The sequence below is a fragment of the Gigantopelta aegis genome, chromosome 6 (genome assembly GCF_016097555.1).
Source record: "Gigantopelta aegis isolate Gae_Host chromosome 6, Gae_host_genome, whole genome shotgun sequence".
Taxonomy (NCBI): domain Eukaryota; kingdom Metazoa; phylum Mollusca; class Gastropoda; order Neomphalida; family Peltospiridae; genus Gigantopelta; species Gigantopelta aegis.
In genome coordinates this window covers 51952635-51972831 of record NC_054704.1, presented here as the reverse complement: position 1 = coordinate 51972831, position 20197 = coordinate 51952635, and the positions used below count along the sequence as shown (strand labels likewise).

General features: G+C 39.3%; 1 protein-coding gene across 1 annotated transcript in view; it reads right to left on the bottom strand.

Moving 5' to 3' along the window:
• Positions 1-16268, bottom strand: part of LOC121375777 (maltase-glucoamylase, intestinal-like) — a 70615-nt gene extending 54347 nt beyond the window's left edge. Inside the window, exons 1-6 of the mRNA XM_041503406.1 lie at positions 15687-16268; positions 8026-8183; positions 4930-5101; positions 3788-3887; positions 1195-1307; positions 342-467 (exon numbers count right to left, since the gene is read on the bottom strand). Coding sequence (XP_041359340.1) covers positions 342-467; positions 1195-1307; positions 3788-3887; positions 4930-5101; positions 8026-8183; positions 15687-16175 — 1158 coding nt within the window. The 5' untranslated portion in view covers positions 16176-16268. The remainder of the gene's footprint in view (positions 1-341; positions 468-1194; positions 1308-3787; positions 3888-4929; positions 5102-8025; positions 8184-15686) is intronic.
• Between the last annotated feature and the right edge of the window lie 3929 nt (positions 16269-20197).

The following is a 20197-nucleotide window of genomic DNA, read 5'->3' as shown; positions in this document are numbered from 1 at the left end:
AAAATCCATTTAGTAGAGCCCCAGTGACATGCGGTGGAATGCCAAGGGAACTTTGGGGAGGTTTGGAGGGGGGGTCGCAAAAAAAATGAAAATTAATATATAATAAAATTATAACTATCACAAAATTTAGGGGGGACCTGGCACCTGGGCCGCACCCCCCACCCTAGATCCACCTCTGAAAAGTGTCAACTTCTAATATAATATGTATACACACTTAAGACAAAAAAACAAACAAAATGCACATGTTTCTGTGTAAACTTTCAACTAGCATTTATCTAAGGTATCAGTTGTGACCGTGTTCAATACATTTAACTTGGTACACGATTACTTCTTTCACTTACATGAGGAATGGCATACTTCTTAGTCCGGTTCACGGCAGCTTTAAGATCGTCTGTGTTGTTGTATCCAAAGCGACATAACTGGAAGCCCAGTGCCCAATACGGAGGCATGTATGGTCTACCAATAACCTACAAGACAAGCTGATATTTAACTGGAATCCAGTACATGATAAATAAACTATGACGGCTTGGATGTTTGTTCAAAGAATTATTTTGCCTTCGCATAAGTTGGGAAGGAAGGAAGGAAATGTTTTACTTAACGACTCACTCAACACATTTTATTTATGGTTATATAGCATCGGACATATGGTGAAGGACCACAGAGATATTGAGAGGAAACTCGCTGTCGCCACTTCATAGGCTACTCTTATCGATTAGCAGCAAGGGATCTTTTATATGCACCATCCCAAAGACAGGATAGTACATACCATGGCCTTTGTTACACCAGTTGTGGAGCACTGGCTAGAACAAGAAATAGCCCAATGGGCCCACTGACGGGAATCGATCCTAGATCGACCAAGAATCAGGCAAGGTCTGTACCACTGGGCTATGTCCTGCCCCCTTGCATAAGGTGGGAGTCTTGTTTATCATTTCATTAATGCTATGCCCCTTCCACCTCCACTAATTACAATATCCAAGCTCTGCTCAGCTACCTATTTTTATATTAGAAAAATAGACAACTACTAAAATAGTGAGTTGTTAGTGTACAGAGTAAACCAATACTTTGTCAGTACACAACAATCATTGTAAAACATTGCATTATTTAAAACGAAACTACATATTTCAATAAGAAACAAAATCTTTTGATGTTCCTTGACCCATATTTTAGCCAGAGATATATACATTGAATTAATACTTCTGTGTACTGCTGAATAACTGCTTCAGGAGTTGGGCCCATGAACACGTAGAAGTCAAGAATGCCTCCAATTGTTCTGTATGTAAGAGATGGTGCAGTTGTAAAGCTGTACTCTGCAAAAAAAGACAGTTAGACAAGCTTACAAATACAATACACAACAAAATTTACGCAAGTTTAATAATAAATGCATTTCATTTTGTCTCCTGTTATTTATACTGACAAATGATGCATCAATTTGTGGAACACAACAGTGACTGACATTATTAAAAAAAATATTGGTTAAAAAAAATCATTTCTTTTTATATTATTTTTCTACATTTTTTTTTTTTTTTTTTTTTAGTTAGTTATTTAGTTACCTACTTACATACAGTAAAAAAAACAGTTCATCAGTGTAATTGTTACCAGTTGTCTTTAGGATTTTTTTTTTCATTTACAAAAACAAAAATAAAACCATAACTCAAATGTTTGACTTCGAACAGCTGTAGTAAACTTTATGGCATCATTTTTTCTGTTTCCTTTCTTCTTTCTTTTTTTCAATATTTATTTCTGTTCATATTTAAATTGCAAAAATATATTACTGTCGTAATGTGTATGTATTATGGAGAAGATCTAGTAAGTTGTATAACTTGTGCTTAATCCATTTGTTCTTTAAAAAGCAATAAAATATGTTTCAATCAATTAATTAACAGCTGGTGTTGTTAAACAAATTTAACTGTAAATTTGTCAACCAAATACAGTCAAATCCACTTAATTGGATGTCGGATTATTGTATATTTCGGATATTTGAATATGTTTGTCCTGCACGGAACCATTTGCCATTATGGCAATACAAAATCCAACAGTTAATTGGATGTGTTTTTTAACGTGTTTTCGGATATTTGAATATAAAATTATCTTTGCCGAATGGCAATTGCACGTAAAACATAGGAAAGTTTGTGTTACTTGATGTGTTTTTGTAAAATTTATGATCGTACGTGCAGAAATGAATACTTTTAATTTTATTTAATTTCATTGTTAAAAAAAGAGAAAAGACTTACAACAAACTTGTTTTCTTGTTTCTTAAATTATTTCGGATGACTCGTTATTAATCAATACATTTCCTAATTACATCGTAATTAATCCATGAACTCTGAGATTCATCTCAAATGTGACCCAATGGCCGAGACAATGCAGGACAATCAAGGATCAAAGTCGGTCATTCCCACCTTGTTGGCGGCCATGTGCGTTCCATAAGCAGGCATCCCTTAATCTCATGTCGGCCACTTTTGAAGCAGTGTATGTTTAATCCATAAATAAACACTTGTCAGATATTTTTCTCTATGAATTGTCGGTGACAGTAACAAACAAAAGCCGTTTGCTACTAGTGTTATTTTTAGCGGGATCTTTTGATCACGTGATTTTTCCTCTGCAGCTCACAATGTGAGGCCCCATCTGGGGTGACCGATTATGGTGATTACTGTTTAAATTGTTAAATGCCGACAAAAGGTAAGTTGTAGGAGATTTTCTAAGCAAGTTGGATTAATCATCTTTTGACTATAAATACTGACAAGAACTTTTTTTTTTCACAATGTCAACATGGCAAATAAACGGAAACAAAACGATTTATCTTTGGCTCAGAAATACGACGAGATATGTGCCCAGTATCTCGCCAATGCTAACCCAGAACGAAAAAGACAGAGAACGGGAAAAGCAGCCAATGTGGAGAAGGCCTTATCAGAATGGTTTTCCGTCGCCAGACAAAAAGACATTCCAATATCGGGCCCAATATTAGCGTTTGTGTTTGTATTTTTCCTTGTTACATTGAATAACGGCCTTTCACTTATTTGACTTTGGCCAGTCTAGTTTACCTGTCAAATCAGTTACAAATGCACACAGATAATAGTCAGATAGACGTCCTGGTAAAATACAGAACATGGAAATGACTTATTCAAGATTGTATTGGGTGGTGGGGGTGGGGTCTTGTTGCATTTGATTTACAAATGTACAAAGAAGTTAATAACGGCCGTTTAATTATCAAGAAGTTAATAACGGCCTTTTAATTATTTGACTGTGGCCAGTCTAATTGAGCTTCCGGTGGTTTTATCTGGGTCATTAGATGTTTAGTCACTTCTACTTCTAGGCGTACAAACGGCATTAACTGTTGCCTCTTGTATTTATCAAGTTTATAGACAAACTTGATAATGATAACAGTCACAATATGGAACTTGGAATCAGTATTTTATTAACACAAAATACTTACCGGTTTCTGACGAAAATTCCACATGTCATGAGGCCCAAATTGGGAGAATCGTAATTAGGGTTTGCATAAATCAACAAGAGGTCTTAATTGGGTATATCGTATGTCGAAATTGTACCTTTGGTTTATTGAATATGCCGCTTATTTGAATATAATTTAGTTGCACGAGGCACATCCAAATAAGCGGATTTGACTGTATAATAGGATCATGAAATTTTAGTTCTTACATTATATAATATAGGTGAATGTCATAGCATAATTAAAACAGATTAAAATTCAGTAAGACAGATATTGTTATCGACTAAAGAAGATAAAGAAAAAAAAACTGAGCTGTTAAGTGGAGATGGATTCCCTCACCTTGAGCATTACTGTTAAGTAACAGAACTCCATGACTGTTGCCTTTGGGATCCTCAATACAGGTGTAGAATGGATGGACACCATACAGGTTTGCCTCATCCTGTAAACAGATCATAAACATTATGAGCAAGATCTAGTGGCTCAATGGATATAGGTGTAAGAAAAAATTTAGAAAAAAAAGTTTTATTTAACGACGCACTCAACATTTTATTTACAGTTATATGTTGTCAGACATATGGTTAAGGACCACAAAGATTTTGAGAGGAAACCCGCTGTCGCCACTACATGGGCTACTCTTTCCAATTAGCAGCAAGGGATCTTTTATTTGCGCTTCCCACAGGCAGGATAGCACAAACCATGGCCTTTGTTGAACCAGTTATGGATCACTGGTCGGTATAAGTGGTTTACACCTACCCACTGAGCCTTTGCGGAGCACTCACTCAGGGTTTGGAGTCGGTATCTGGATTAAAAATCCCATGCCTAGACTGGGATCCGAACCCAGTACCTACCAGCCTGTAGACCGATGGCCTAACCACGACACCACCGAGGCCGGTAGGTATAGGTGTAAGATACCCACACCCAATTCTCTCATATTAACTATACCAGGGCGCGAAATAAGTTATAAAAATTGTATAGTGCTAAGCAAAATGCAAAACAAAAACATGGATAATGCCGAATAGTATTAACGAATATGATTTTCCAATCGCATAAATTATTTTTATCAGCCAAAATGTCCAAAGTCGGGCATTCAGAACTCTTCGGTATGCCCAATATTTATGGGATATGGGAACCTCCAACCTGGCGTGCCTCTTTTAAAATTTGATTACATTTTAAACACGGGGACTGACTTTAGTCCATGCTTGAATGCCATGTACATTTTCATCATGATATATATTTTTAATTACAATAAAAAATTGCACTACACAAAAATGCATTTGACTAGCAAACCATGATATTTGTGTCACATTTTGCGATACAATATCGCTTATTTCGCGCCCTGTATACTAACAACTAACCACTAATCATCTGTTGTGGACAGATAGCAGAGATAGCTGAGGTGTTTGCCCAGGACAGTGTGCATGAACCTTAATTGTACATACACATAGAAATAAATTAAAATGAAATGTATGTGAAGTGAGTACCACAAAGCCAGGTCCTTGGTCTCTGGAGAACATAGGCCACGTCTTCTTGAGATCATGTCGGAATGATTTGTGTCGATTTTCACCAAATCCATAAATATTCGATGAAGGGAGCCTTGTGGCGATCTGCAAAAACTGGTCAGTAAACGTCAATCCCCCAATGCCAGTGTCCCATCTGTGAACAAGAAAAAATTAAATTAAAGAACAATATTTACATTAATATTTGTGTATATTTCATCAATGGCTGCAATGTACCCAGTGGGCACAAAATTTCAAGATTTTAGTGGTCGATTTTCCATCGAGAGGTCATCCACTCAAAATGACATCTATAAACACTGTATATTACAAGGCAATAAACATGTATTTGGCAATATTTATACATTTCCATTAGGCACTGGCATGCTTGAAGAATGTAAATGCTCTTCACAAACTGAGGCAACAAATATTGTCCGACGGTATCTCAAGTTTGAATCCAGGGGCCTAATTCACTAAACTCTTGCAACTTTGCGATCTTGCTGTACAATGCTAAAAGACTTGCAAAGAGGATGCTTTGTTGTCTGACAGAGCCTAAGAGACCTTTGTTAATTAGGTCCATGATTTGTCTGTGGGAACACAAATATAAAAGATCTCTTGCTTCTATAAGTATACCCTTTGTGGTGGCAGAGGGTTACTCTTCTTATAAATCTTGACCAAGTGTTAAAGGTGCAGACCGTAGTTTTAGCCCGTGAAAATAAACACTATAGTTTAGTTACTCTACAAACCTGCAACACACATTTGGATAAGGCTTTAACAGAGAGAAAAGGTAAAGTGTGTGATGTTTAAACAGGGAAATATCATCCAAAAATAAAGTTTGTCTCCATAACCACTTTTTCTCAGAGGAACGTGCGTTTTCTGAATTTTGAAAAATTAATTTGGGGATATTGAAAAACCCTGGATGTCCAGAAACATTTCAGATGTATGAAAATGAATATTCTAAATAATAAAATCTAAGTACTTCTGACTTAAGTTATCAAAAATGGCTTTAATAGTGAAAAATGTGTTGTAGTGTTTAAAACCTAGGGTCTGTCACTTTAAAATAACCATACGTTAGACATTGGGTATGGGAATGGAACATCTGTGGTATGCTTCCATCAGAAATTGTTCAAGCACGTCTGCCGTGGGCACAGCTTTTGATTTTGCAAGAGAATTCTGCCTAAGACAGGATTAGACACTAAGTCGTATAATTTGAAATGCACTGAGATATCATCAAACAAACCTTTCTTTCCTTTCATTTTCTATACTATTGCCCAGGCTACCATTATTAGCTATAGGTCTGTCCGTCAGTATTTTATATCATTTACATTATTTTTTAAACATATAAGGTCAAATTTATATTCAGCACATAATGTCCTGCATGAAAACAATAATAAAAAGAGGAAGAAAACAACTCAAAAAAATGGTTGAGGTGTTTTTTTAGAAATAAAAGGTCAGGTACATGTGCAGGTGTGACACACACACACACACACACACACACACACACACACACACACACACACACACACACACACACACACACAGACGGATGGACAGACATACATACATGGATGGACACACACACACACAGACAGACACACACAATTCAAACAAATTGTTTTTTGTTTTTTTCACTATGTACATTTTCGCTCCCCAGTCTAGGTAGTTGTACTAAACCAAATAACTTCTGGCTGGGTCAAAGTTCGAGGTGAAAGCTGCATGATAATTCCAGATATTAGTAGGCTATAAATAAAATATAGTCAGGAATATTGGTGGCTGCCAATGGTTTTGATGGTTCATTATGAAAATCAGCATGGCTGATAGATTTGAAATTCCCACACCCAGCATACAGGATTTCCTCCCAACACCAATGTTCAAAACATTAAGTCATTACTTCATACAGGTACAGTCATGTTGGTGTTTCCTTCCTCAGATATAAGGAATATGTATATATATATATATGCCTTATGAACTGTACATTATATTAGGTTGCACTGTAGAAACAACAGTTTCAGTGAGGTTGTCAGTTTATATTAAAATACACCAGATCCTGGTTGTCATAAAAACACATAGCTGGACAGTTTGTGATAAATGTATGTTATCAGTATAGGTAGTACTAAACTTCCGGCTGGGTCAAAGTTAAGAGGTGCACCAAACTTTTGATAGAGAAGTGAACACAAGAAGTCCTGTGATTGGTGATAAATGTGAGTGTGGTGGTTGTAAAACAAAATAGTTTCATCTGGTCAAAAAATGTATGCAATTTTATTTCATTTAGTACCACTGTGTCAAGTAGCCTTGTGCTTGAAACATGTATGGGGTACCTGTAAAAAAAGTACTCAAATTTTGTGCGGAACTAGGTTAGTCATAGACACAACCTGTTATCTCAGAAATGAGCAGCTTAATTGACCCCCAATTTCTTTCTTTTTTCACTTTAAGGGTGATGGGTGGTAGTATTATTATTTAACGACACTACTAGTGAACATTCATATCTTTTATCGGCTATTGGATGTCTAACAGTTGGTAATTTTGACATATAGTCTTAGAGAGGAAACCCATTACATTTTTCCTTTAGTAGCAAGGGATCTTTTATATGCACTATCCAACAGACATGATAGCACATACCACGACTGTTGATATACCAGCTGTGGTGCACTGGCTGGAACAAGAAATGGCCCAATTGGCCCACCGACGGGGATCGATCTCAAACCAATGGTATCAAGCAAAATTCTTGCAACTAAGATAATACACTTTTGTGGTTTGCATGGCAGGAGCCAGTTCACTCAGCAGAGCGTTTGCATGTGGTGCTTTGAACATAGGATCAAACCCATTCTCAGATTGTTTTTTCTCAACCCCAACCAGTGTTCTACGAATGTTACATCAAAGGCCATGGTATGTGTTGTGCTGTCTGTGGGAGAAAGTGCTTATAAACAATCCATTGTTGCTAATGGAAAAATGCACTGGGTTTGCTTTAAAACTATATGTCAGAATTATCAAATAGCTGATTATTAATTAATCAAGGTGCTTTAATCATGTCATTATTACACAAAATGAAAACAATTTTATGAATATAAAATACTGAAAACTTACATAACAGTGCCAGTTTGTATTCTGATAATACGGAAAGCAAACAGATCTGTTCCCGTCTGGTTGAAGATTTCTACTTTATATTTTGGGTTTTTGGCTTTCTTTCGTGGTAAATTTAAAACCACTGGTACCTTGTATCTGCTGCGATTGGGATCATCAAACTGAAAGCAGAAAACAAACAAATGGGAATAAAACAATTAAAGGGACACACCCTAGTTTTTAAACACTATGACATATTTTTTATTATTAGAGCAGCCATTTTTGATAACTGAAATTAGACATTATTTAAATCTTATTGATTAGATTATCCATTTCCGTACATTTGAAGTGTTTTTGGTCATCCTGGTGTTTTTAATATCACAAAATGCATTTCTCATATTTTTAAAAATGCACGTGTGTCTGAGAAGTAATAGTTATGGAGTCGTGTTTTAGTCCATTTTCAGAGGGTATTTCACCATTTCAAAGTCACTGACTTAGGTTTCACTCAATTGTAACTTTATCCAAATGTGTTTCAGGTTTGTAGATTAACTAAACCTAGTGTTAATTTTCATGGGTTGAAACTAGAGTATGACCCTTTAAAGACTAACACTTGACAACTACACTGTTTATTTCCTTGCAGGTTTCATCTGATGTCATGAGTCTGACATGAGTCTGACAAAATTACCAAATGTTTGACATTAAATCAGGGACAGCAGGACGGGGGAGGGCCAATGCTCCCCATTCACTTTTCTTTGTTATTGTGCTCAGAAAACTGAAAATGCTATTATTAGGACACCTAAAATTCTAAACTTTATGAGAGGAGCAATGACCCCAAACCCCCATAACAGATTCAGGCCATTTGGGTTCTCAAATTTCTATCAACTAACAGTAACATTGTCAGGTCAGGTCAGGTCAGGTCAGGTCAGGTCAGGTCATAGCATTTAAATAGCTCGAGTGACCTCCAGCCCTCTCCTTAATGATTTTGATATGTAGGGTAAGACTAGAGGAAACTATGTAATGCTTTGGCAATCGTCGACAACCAAATCATCGCAAGCTATTGTGTCTAAAATACACTTTTTTTTTATTAAATCTTGCGACCATTTGGTTGTCAACAATTGCAAGCAGAGGCAACTCAACAAGGTGTGGCAAGGCATTTGGTGTCTCCAGACAGACCATCTTTGCTTTATGGGCACGGTACAACACCACTCAAAGTGTTAATGACAGGCCAAGGTCAAGTTGTCCCAGAGTAATCACCGCCGCTCAAGATCGATACATACGGGTGTGTCAGTTTTCGAAATCGAACCACAACAGCAACAACCACAGCGACACAAATCACTGGACTACGCAGAATTTCTGACCAGACAGTTTGTAATCGGCTGAGGGAGATAGGAATTTTCCCTAGAAGACCAGTGCAACGGAATGTTTTGACCCCACATCACTTAGTGGAGCATCTGCAGTGGTGCCAGCAGAGGCTGGGATGGACACATGCCAGGTGGAGGATCGTTTTGTTCTCAGATAAGTCTCGTTTTCTCCTGTCACGTGCTGATGGACTTACACGTGTCTATAGACGTCAAGGGGACCGTTATACTCCAAACTGCGTTCAACAAGTGGACCATTTTGGTGGTGGCAGTGTCATGGTGTGGGCAGGATCCATCATGGTGGTAGGACAGCTCTTGTGTATGTGGCAGGTGCACTGACGGGCATCAGATATTGAGACGAGATCCTGCAGCATCACGTCATTCCGCACATGAACGTCTACGGTGGAATGTTTCAGCATGACAATGCCAGACCACATGTTGCATGTGTTAGTCAGGAGTTTCTGCAGCGCAACAACATCCAGACATTACCCTGGCCTGCCTGTTTGCCGGATTTAAACCCAATAGAACATCTATGGGATGCACTGGATCAGTGTTTGCGATGGGGAATCCACCACCCCAGACACTTCCGCAACTTCTTACAGCACTGCAGCGTAGTGACATAACATTCCATATGGTGGTGTGCAACGTTTGACTGCATCCATGCATCGCTGTTGTCAAGCTGTCATCAGGGCTCGTGGTGGTCATAACAGATACTGACATTTTGCCTACGGAAACTTTCGCCTATGTTCCAGCATTTTGTAATCAAGAAAAGGAAAGGCTTGTATAAACAATGTGAAATTGTCATAGTTGTTGATTTATGTTACATGACGCACCCATCTTTCTCTACATTTCTTTTTTGTGGTTTTGTAATAATAATCAGCCAAAATTATTTCATCTTCATCAGAGATGTTTGCTTTGATGATAACGCATAACTGATACAGACCCAGACGTCAAAACACACCAGACTTAGTCTGTTTACCTTACTCGCCAGTCCCAGACATAGACCCGGTGTGTTTTGGACCTAACGTAATATGGGCGATCGTACCAGTCAAATTGTTCGCGAGCATTGAGCATCTTAAACGCGTCACTTATTTAGACGGTGCCCGTGCAATCCGAGACGGTGTTGAAACTAGTGCACACCTTTTTTTTTAAATCTCTTCTAATTTTACAGTGAATACTACTTACCTATTGCACACCGTCCTGTAGGCCTATATTATAGTATATATAGTATACATGTTGTAGCCTCTATGTTAGCCCGAGTACTCTGACTGTAAGAGAGCTAGACGGACATTTGGACATAAACACGCTCTCATTACAGTCAGAGACCAACCTATGTCTTTTTTTGGCAATTCCTGACTACCAAACGGTAGGCAACGAGTCCCGCTCTAATACCACAACAATCCTATGTTTGACGTCAAATACCTTTACATCAATCATTTTCGAGTTAAGAGATACCAAAAAATCCACATATTAATCACTAATACACTTACTACAGAAAGAAACCCGACAGCACCCACATTCAGCTATGCTTCGTGACACTCCGTCGCAACAATTGCAAAGCTCGGCCATCTATTTCGAGACGTAGACCACGTGATCGCGCACTGGGCGATTCCGCCTTGTGCAGCAGTTACAGGGGCCGTCTCATATCAAGCGAAGTTACAACATGGAAGAGTTGGCTAATGCCGTTTAGGATGAATTTGGATTTCATTACGTCATTAAACCAAAACAATTACACATTATTGATTCCATTTTGAATTTGAAGGATACATTTGGGGTGTTGTCGACAGGATACGGCAAAAGTATGTGCTACGTACTGCCTCCTCTTATGAGACGACCCCTGTAACTGCTGCACAAGGCGGAATCGCCCAGTCTCGAAATAGATCGCCGAGCTTTGTAATTGTTGCGACGGAGTGTCACGAAGCGTAGCTGAATGTGGGTGCTGTCGGGTTTCTTTCTGTAGTATGTGTATTAGTGATTAATATGTGGATTTTTTGGTATCACTTAACTCGAAAATGATTGATGTAAAGGTATTTGAAGTCAAACATAGGATTGTTGTGGTATTAGAGCGGGACTCGTTGCCTACCGTTTGGTAGTCAGGAATTGCCAAAAAAAGACATAGGTTGGTCTCTGACTGTAATGAGAGCGTGTTTATGTCCAAATGTCCGTCTAGCTCTCTTACAGTCAGAGTACTCGGGCTACCTCTATGTTAGCCCGAGTACTCAAGACTGTAAGAGAGCTAGACGGACATTTGAACAGTTATACGCTCTCATTACAGCCAGGGACCAAGCTATGTAATTTTCTGGCAATCGCTGCCCACCAAAGAGTAGTCAAAGATTTCCGCTCTAATACCACAACAATCCTATGTTTGACGTCAAATACATTTACATCGATCATTTTCGAGTTCCAGATATTAATGACTAATACACACACTACAGAAATAAACCCGACAGCAGCTACCTTCGACAGCCGAATTCTAAGTTCGCCGACCTATATCGTGACGCAGCGTCACATGATCGCCCACTCATCGATTCCGTATTCCAGGTCCCGTTCTACAAAGCGATCTTAGCCCTGAGATCACCTTAAGTGCATAGCTACCTTATGCACTAAGGAGATCTTAGTGCTAAGATCGCTTCGTGGAACGGGCCCAGGGCCGTCTCATACGATAATACGACAAGTGCCCGACAATCACCTAAAAAAGTGTTTTGTTTAACGATGCCACTAGAGCACATTGATTCATCGGCTATTGGATGTCAAATATTCGGTAATTTTATCATAGTGTTAGAGAGGAAACCCGCTACATTTTACCATAATAATGTTATGTATAACTGTCCAAATGTCCTCCGTCTAGCTCTTGCAGTCAGGAAGGAAATGTTTTATTTAACGATGCACTCAACACATTTTATTTACGGTTATATGGCGTCAGACATAAGGTTAAGGACCGCACAGATATTGAGGGAGGAAACCCGCTGTCGCCACTTCATGGGCTACTGTTTTCGATTTTATATGCACCATCCCATAGACAGGATAGCACATACCACGGCCTTTGATGTACCGAGCGCTTTACCACTGGGCTACGTCCCGCCCACTTCTCACAGTCATAGTACTCGGGCTACCTCTATGTATCATGTATGCTGATGAGTTGTAAACTTGAAAAATAAATGTTTCGCAACCGTTATTGTTACGGATAGTGATACTGTCAACACTTCGACAATCTTCTATGGGAAGTCGAATGAGTCACCACTGCATATGTTACATGCACTGCATACGATTACACTGCCCTAGCATAAACCTAGCATAAACCTAGCATAAAAGTGTATATTTAATTTTAATAATACGAAATGCGTTACAGTTACGGATAGTGATAGGTAACCAATTCGAGAGGTGTAGTGGGTGACGCTCTTTACGATTAAAAGGCCTGCTGCGTGTAATAATCGTCGTCGCTAATATATACTTTTAAGATAATAACAAATATATAACACTTATGTATAATACAGTACCGATAGGCCTACCGATATCGATATCGATCGGTAAATTCGGCTTTAATTGCATGCCCGATTCACTCGCTAATTTCATCTAAATTAAATTAAATTCCATACACAAGGCCCTTATATCTCTTTTCTTTTCAGCTATTTTGTGTTCGTCTGAGATATATTGTTAGTGCTTTACTAAATGGCGTAAAAGATTTTTCAATACCGAAATTTCGGTGTTTACTGATTTGCTCGGTAGGCCTACGGTGAATCGGTATTGACATGATACCATTACTATCGAATGGTGTGTCACAAAGAAAAAAGTTAAGCACCCCTAGATGTAATTAGTACTGAAATAGCCCCATTTGTAAAAACTGCAAATTACGTGACAAATATGTCAAGAATGGTGTTCCATCGAAATAATAGGAGAGTACAGTGACAACTGTGACGTCCCACAACAGAACGACATGCACGTCCATCATGCCACCCATGCTTTGCTCAAAATGCAGTATCAATACACTGCAATTGTTGTCATTTAACGTCACTGTCTTGCATTGTTGAAGTGAATATGGCATGTCGACGGTTATCAGAGGCCCAAAGATGGCGTATTATTGGTATGCATGCGACCGGCATGACCTTCAAAAGTATAGGACGTCAACTAGGGTATCATTACACCGTAATCAGCAGATTGATATGAAAACACGGGCATACCAATGCTGTAAAGGATCTCCCTCGGTCAGGGAGACCGTGCATGACGTCACAGTGCGAGGACAGGGCCCTGCTTCGGCTTGTACATCGTCAACCCTTTACTACGTCTCCTGTTCTGAAGAGCCAATGGTTACCCAATAGATGGATGTCAGCCAGAACAGTGAGGAATCGTCTGAAATTTATGGGATTGAAGGCCAGAAGGGTCATCAAGCGTCCCTGTCTTGCTGATCATCACAAGATCCGCCATTTAGCGTGGTGTTTGGTCCAGAGAGGTTGGAATCTGAGGTCCTGGCGAAGAGTCCATTGGTTTGACGAAAGCCGGTTCCTGCTCCATGTCAGAGATGGCCGACTGAGTTTGGAGACATAAAAATGCTGCCTACACACCCAGGAACATACGATCTACAACCTCGTATGGTGGAGGTTCAGTAATGGTTTGGGGTTGTCTATCACATGATTGTAAGCTGGATCTTGTCACCATCCAAGGCAACCTCAATGGTGATCGGTACATTCGTAACATCCTGCAACCAGTTGTTGTGCCGCATTTTGACAACCATCCACTCACCACCAGACCTCTGTACATGGATGACAAAGCTAGGCCACATCGTTCCTGTTCAGTAAGAGCTTTACTCCAAACTGAAGCTGTGACAATCCTGCCCTGGCCGGCCATGAGTCCTGACCTAAACCCGCTAGAGCATGTTTGGGACATCTTGGGGTGTTGAGAACAGGCACTGATACCACCTATACAGACTCTGGCACAATTAGAGGCAGCTCTTCATCGAGAATGGCAGCAGTTGCCCATGCAGCAGATTAGACGACTTACTGGAGGGATGAGACGAAGGGTGGAAGATGTCATCCGGGCACGTGGCGGGTTTACCCGCTATTGATGATTTGTGTCATGAATGTCATCTGTGGACTTCAAATGACATTTTTCATCATCAATCATAATGTTGACTTGTGTTTCTGACTCTGCACCTCCATACTTATTATGCCTCAGTTTTTGGCTCAAATACAGCATATTGGAATTCTTCTCAGAATCATGATTAAAATTTTAAAACTGGATACACTTGTTATATTTTCTTACTGTCAAAGATGTATTCTTGCAAAACACATTTGTTTTTCCGAGGTTATGTTATCAGGCTTTCAACGCCAAACCTTGTAAGACAAGTCATTGTGAAAAATCCAGGGGGTGCTTAACTTGTTTCTTTGTGTATGTATATATATATATATATATATATATATATATATATATATATATATATATATATATATATATATATATATATATGGTATACCGCTCTACTGTTAAAGCCGGCGCACACGAGCAATAAAAAAAGCAGCGACGTGCGTTAAAAATCGCGGTCGGGCGAGTCTATTTTAGTGGCCGCAGTACAGCGAACCATACCAATACGAACGGGGTGGGTTTTTAGTCTTCAATTTTACATTAAAAATTATTTATTTATTTATGAAAAAAAACCCCACCTAAATCAGTCTTCAGTTTTACATTACAAATTATTTATTTTATAAAATAAAACATGTTTTAAGGCATTCGTAATTCACACGAAACATGTCGTATACTCTCAGGATAATTCGGAATGTTTTCAAATTATTTTTAAATCACTGGCAGGATTCTGCAAGTAAGGTTTTGATTGGTGGAAATGAGCTACAACTGGCTACTGTTAGATCCACATATAATAGTGGAGCTAATTTTAATTAGATTGACCGTGTGCGCCAATCTACGTTGCGTTAAGATGTGTTAGATGAACCAATCGTCAGTCGAAGCGTTTCAGAATGGCGTCATCCACCGACACCATGTCGACTCAAGAAAACGAAGACATGTTAATAGAGCTCTGCATAAACAATACGTGTGTGTGGGGGGGAGGGGGGGCTTAAACAATACCGTGTACACATGTACAAACCTGACAGCCCTGGTAGTATTTTCAAGTTACTCTGTAGGACTTTTGTATTTAAAAAAAATAATAAGCTGAGAATGTTTCGCTAACGTTCGTGACCTATTTGATTGGTTTCTGACGTGGCCATTTGGTTTAACGTGAAGCGCATAAACCAGTCTAGCAGACGTTTTTCTTCTTTGTCTGGCTGAACGCAGCCCAGGTGCCGTCGTAACGTTCGAACCCTAAGGTATATAGTACTGTACCTTGAATCTAAGTAAGTGATCACTTCTTATCTCCACTTGAAACACTAGTTCCTGGACTGCCGCGCCGAAAGGGAATTTTCCTCGTTGAGAAAGCGCAACTTTGAACCCGAGATCCGTGTCTTCGGCTCCAGTCACCGCGTATCCGTGTCCACCGACAGGAAAATAACACAGCGGCCCCCCTTCCCCTGGGTCGGGCTTGTAAACACAGTTCCGCAACTCGCACTTTTCTCTTGTAACACTTTCCAGATTACTCTCGTCCTCGGGGTAACAGTTCAGTCTCTCTGCAGCCGTGTGATCAGGTTTCTGGGTAGGGTAGGTGGGTAACGGCGAAGCTGAATCGTCCGGACGTGTGAGAAAGTAAGCCACGGGTGTTATTATCGCTACCAATATAACAGCGACGGCGACGGCAGCTATCAGGCCTATCTTGGTCCTCCCAGACATGCCTGAAGTATATTTATGTCCGTCTTGCTCAAAATCCAGCTTTTGCATTTTGACTTATTTAACGTTCAAATATGTATATGAATGTGCCCACAAACTTGATTTATGAATCTCAGTTTTAGTAAGACAAATAACAATAGGAAGCTCACGCCGGTGGTTTGTGTCCTGTTAGGCTGTTACAAGGTCAGATATGCTACGTGTGTGTGTGTGTGTGTGTGTATATATATATATATATATATATATATATACATTAGCGGGGTACAGAGAAAAAGACACGCTAACATATTAGTACAGGCCTACGCGCACATACCATTGCTTATCAAGCAGTGCACAGTAACACTGAAATGTTAGCCAGGCACGGCGGGGCAGAGGGATGGACGGAGGAGGAAGCGTGCGTATAACTGACTTATACCCTACTTTAGGTCGAGTTAAAATTTTATTTTATATCAGTTCTATGGCAAATATGATCAACAACTAGAAAGTAAAAAAAAAATTAAATTAAAAACTGAAACGAAAATAACGTGGACCAGACCCTCGCATTATGTTGTCGAGTATTAAAACTGTTACACAGTTGTCCTTGTCGCACGTGCAAATGCAATTTGACGCAGCTTTAGCCTTGGGCGTTATGACTGTATTTTTATCGGAATGTATTAAAACTCATGGACGTAGTTATATTTTCTAGGAAGGGGCGGATTATGGGGGGTTTCCCAGGTGCACGGACCCCCCCCCCCCCCCCCCTAAAAATTAATGCAAGTAACTGTCTTAAGTAGCGCTCATATATTAGTTTTAAACAGTTCACAATAAAGTCTCTCTCTCTCTCTCTCTCTCTCTCTCTCTCTCTCTCTCTCTCTCTCTCTCTCTCTCTCTGAGGTATCCTGTAAAATTTATAATTTCAAATTATAAACATTTACATATTGTTTCGGAAACCCCCCTTATCTAAAGCATAATCCGCCCCTGAGAGGGAAGGAAATGTTTTATTTAACGACGCACTCAACACATTTTATTTACGGTTATATGGCGTCAAACATATGGTTAAATACCACACAGATATGGAGGGAGGAAACCCGCTGTCGCCACTTCATTGGCTACTCTATTCGATTAGCAGCAAGGGATCTTTTATATGCACCATCCCATAGACAGGATAGCACATACCACGAACCGGCTTCGGTGGCGCAGTGGTTAAGCCATCGGACTACAGGCTGGTAGGTACAGGGTTCGCAGCCCGGTACCGGCTCCGACCCAGAGCGAGTTCATAAGGGCTCAATGGGTAGGTGTAAGGCCACTACACCCTCTTCTCTCTCACTAACCACTAACAAACTAACAACTAACCCATTGTCCTGGACAGGCAGCCCAGATAGCTGAGGTGTGTGCCCAGGACAGCGTGCTTGAACCTTAATTGGATATAAGCACGACAATAAGTTGAAATCAAATCAAATCGAAATCAAATCATACCACGACCTTTGATATACTGTACGTGGTGCACTGGCTAGAGCGAGAAGTAGCCCAATGGGCCCACTGACGGGGATCGATCCCAAACCGACCGCGCATCAAGAGACTGCTTTACCACTGGGCTACATCTCTCCCCACTCTATTGATGGAGATATTACGAAAATAAGATTTTACTGTCATATATGCAAACATGTCACGACGCAAACCAATTTTTTGTAGATGGCTCGTTCTATTGGTTGAAATATTACGAACACATAATTATACGCTCGTCTATGATGAGTCGTATTATGGTATGGCGTTGTATGTCCATCCGTCCGTCCGTACGTCCGTATGTACGTCCGTTAACTTTTTCTTGTACGGACCATATCTTGCATACAGATGCATACATGACTATCAAATCTCACATGTAGGAAAAACTTGGGATGGCGATGTGTCGTGTACTCAGTGACCTGCTTTTTACGGTGTACTGCACATAACAGTAAATACTTGTCCAGAGCATGTTTTGTATACAGATGCATACATGACTGTCACGGGGATCCTATAATACCCGTAACTGAATAAAACACAATTATCCAAATATCTCTCCTAACTGTATATCTATTAGATCTCGCTGTATCGGGCAGTCTAATACCCGAGTGGCTCGGCTCTAGGTATAATCAGAGATAAGATCTTATATAAATATATATATATATATATATATATATATATATATATATATATATATATATATATATATATATATATATATATAGCACGTTTAGTTCACTAGAAAACACAATACACTTTGGAATCTGTATTAACACTACGCTGACAAATGTACTTGCCGCAGTAGTTAATTAACAACAACAATATAATAACAACCCAGAGCTAATCACTTAATTAGTTAATCACTAGGTGTCTAGTTTACACAATATTCTAATCACTTCACCGTGATACAACACCCACACGTGTGATAATTGAGAAACGCTGCCAGGGGAACTTAATTAAAAAAGGAATTACAACTCTATTCCTAACTAGTTAATTTTTAATTAACCCTTAACTACTCATTCAGTAACCTTGTAATACAGAATTAATACTGGTACATATCACAATAAAGACAATAACCTACAGTTTACCTAGGTCCTCTAGGATGACCGGCTAAGCTTTATCTTACCAAATACTCGTATAAAAATATTAGAACAGTGAAGCCTACAATTTACTTCGTCAGATTACCGGAGACACTGTCTAAAGAATATTGGTATAATACAGTATTAAAATATTTAAAGTCACATCAATCACATCAAGGTTATACAACAGAGCAGAAAAATATATTTACCAGTCCAGTCGGACTACGTTCCCCGGGAGCCTTCCAATGTTTCTCCCCGATATATCTAAAATCCTATCTATTTATTCAAAAATTTCAGAGACGGCGAATATCGCCTGGGGGCACAACGCGGTACCTCACCTATCATGTGATATTTCCACAACTCCCAGGGACGGTATATTTTCTTAGATGGCCAGACTTACTGTCGCCAATTCTCTAGAAATATCCCGGTCATAAACCGCACTACCGGAGTTATTACATAACTACTGGCCACATGGCCTCCACACCTGGTCTAAGTGCATATTGGGACGCAGCTCTACCACCGTCGCGCGGGGGTATTACGTAACCAAGCTGCACACGGCCCTCTAAAACAATTAACATCGCCACAGGCGAAAAGATAAGAGCATGTTCCGTCACAATGACTATCTAACCTTACATGTAGGAACAAATTAACTCGGGATGGTGGTGTGTCACATACAATTACTAGGTCACTGCGATACAGATAAATCAAATAATTTGTCAATATTCTGAACATCATAGGAAAATCTTGCTTAGCCTTTGAAGAAGTCGGGACCGTTTACCACTGCAAAAATTTTACATAATTAGAACTGAATCATACCCGTAATATATTCATTAATATCTATGGTTTTCCATCAAACTCCTGACGGGCGTATGATGTACCTCACCGGTACTCTTGTTTGAACTTTGACATATGCAAATGTTAAGTGTCACCAATCAAAGCCATTTTGTCTTATTTTGTAACGGCGAACGGCATATTTTCTGTGAATTTTAATTTGGACAATCAAGATGATTTTAACTGCAGGAGGAAAAATGTTTTTGGAGAGACAGTTACGTTACTGATTCCCGCTGACACGGTTTAGAACACGTGGTGTTGAATACTACAGGTATATAACAACTGGACATGTGTACCACAACGGGAAAAATTCGTCTACGTTACCCCAATATGTTGAAGGATTTAAAAGACAATGCATTGCAACCGAACATAGCAAAAGAAAGAGTTGTTTTGTTTAACGACACCACTAGAACACATTGATTTATTAATCATCGGCTATAGAGAGGAAACCCGCTACGTTTTTCCATCCCACAGACAGGATAGCACATACCACGGCCTTTGATATATCAGTCGTGGTGCACTGGCTTGAGTGATAAATAGTAGGGGTGCAACGATACGGTCAAAACCGTATTGCGATATATTGCGATATAAGAAACCGTATTGCAATATGTATTGCAATATAGTTGATATTATTTAAATTTAATATTTATGGGGTTTTTTTTTAATGAAAGCAGAATGCATAAACTT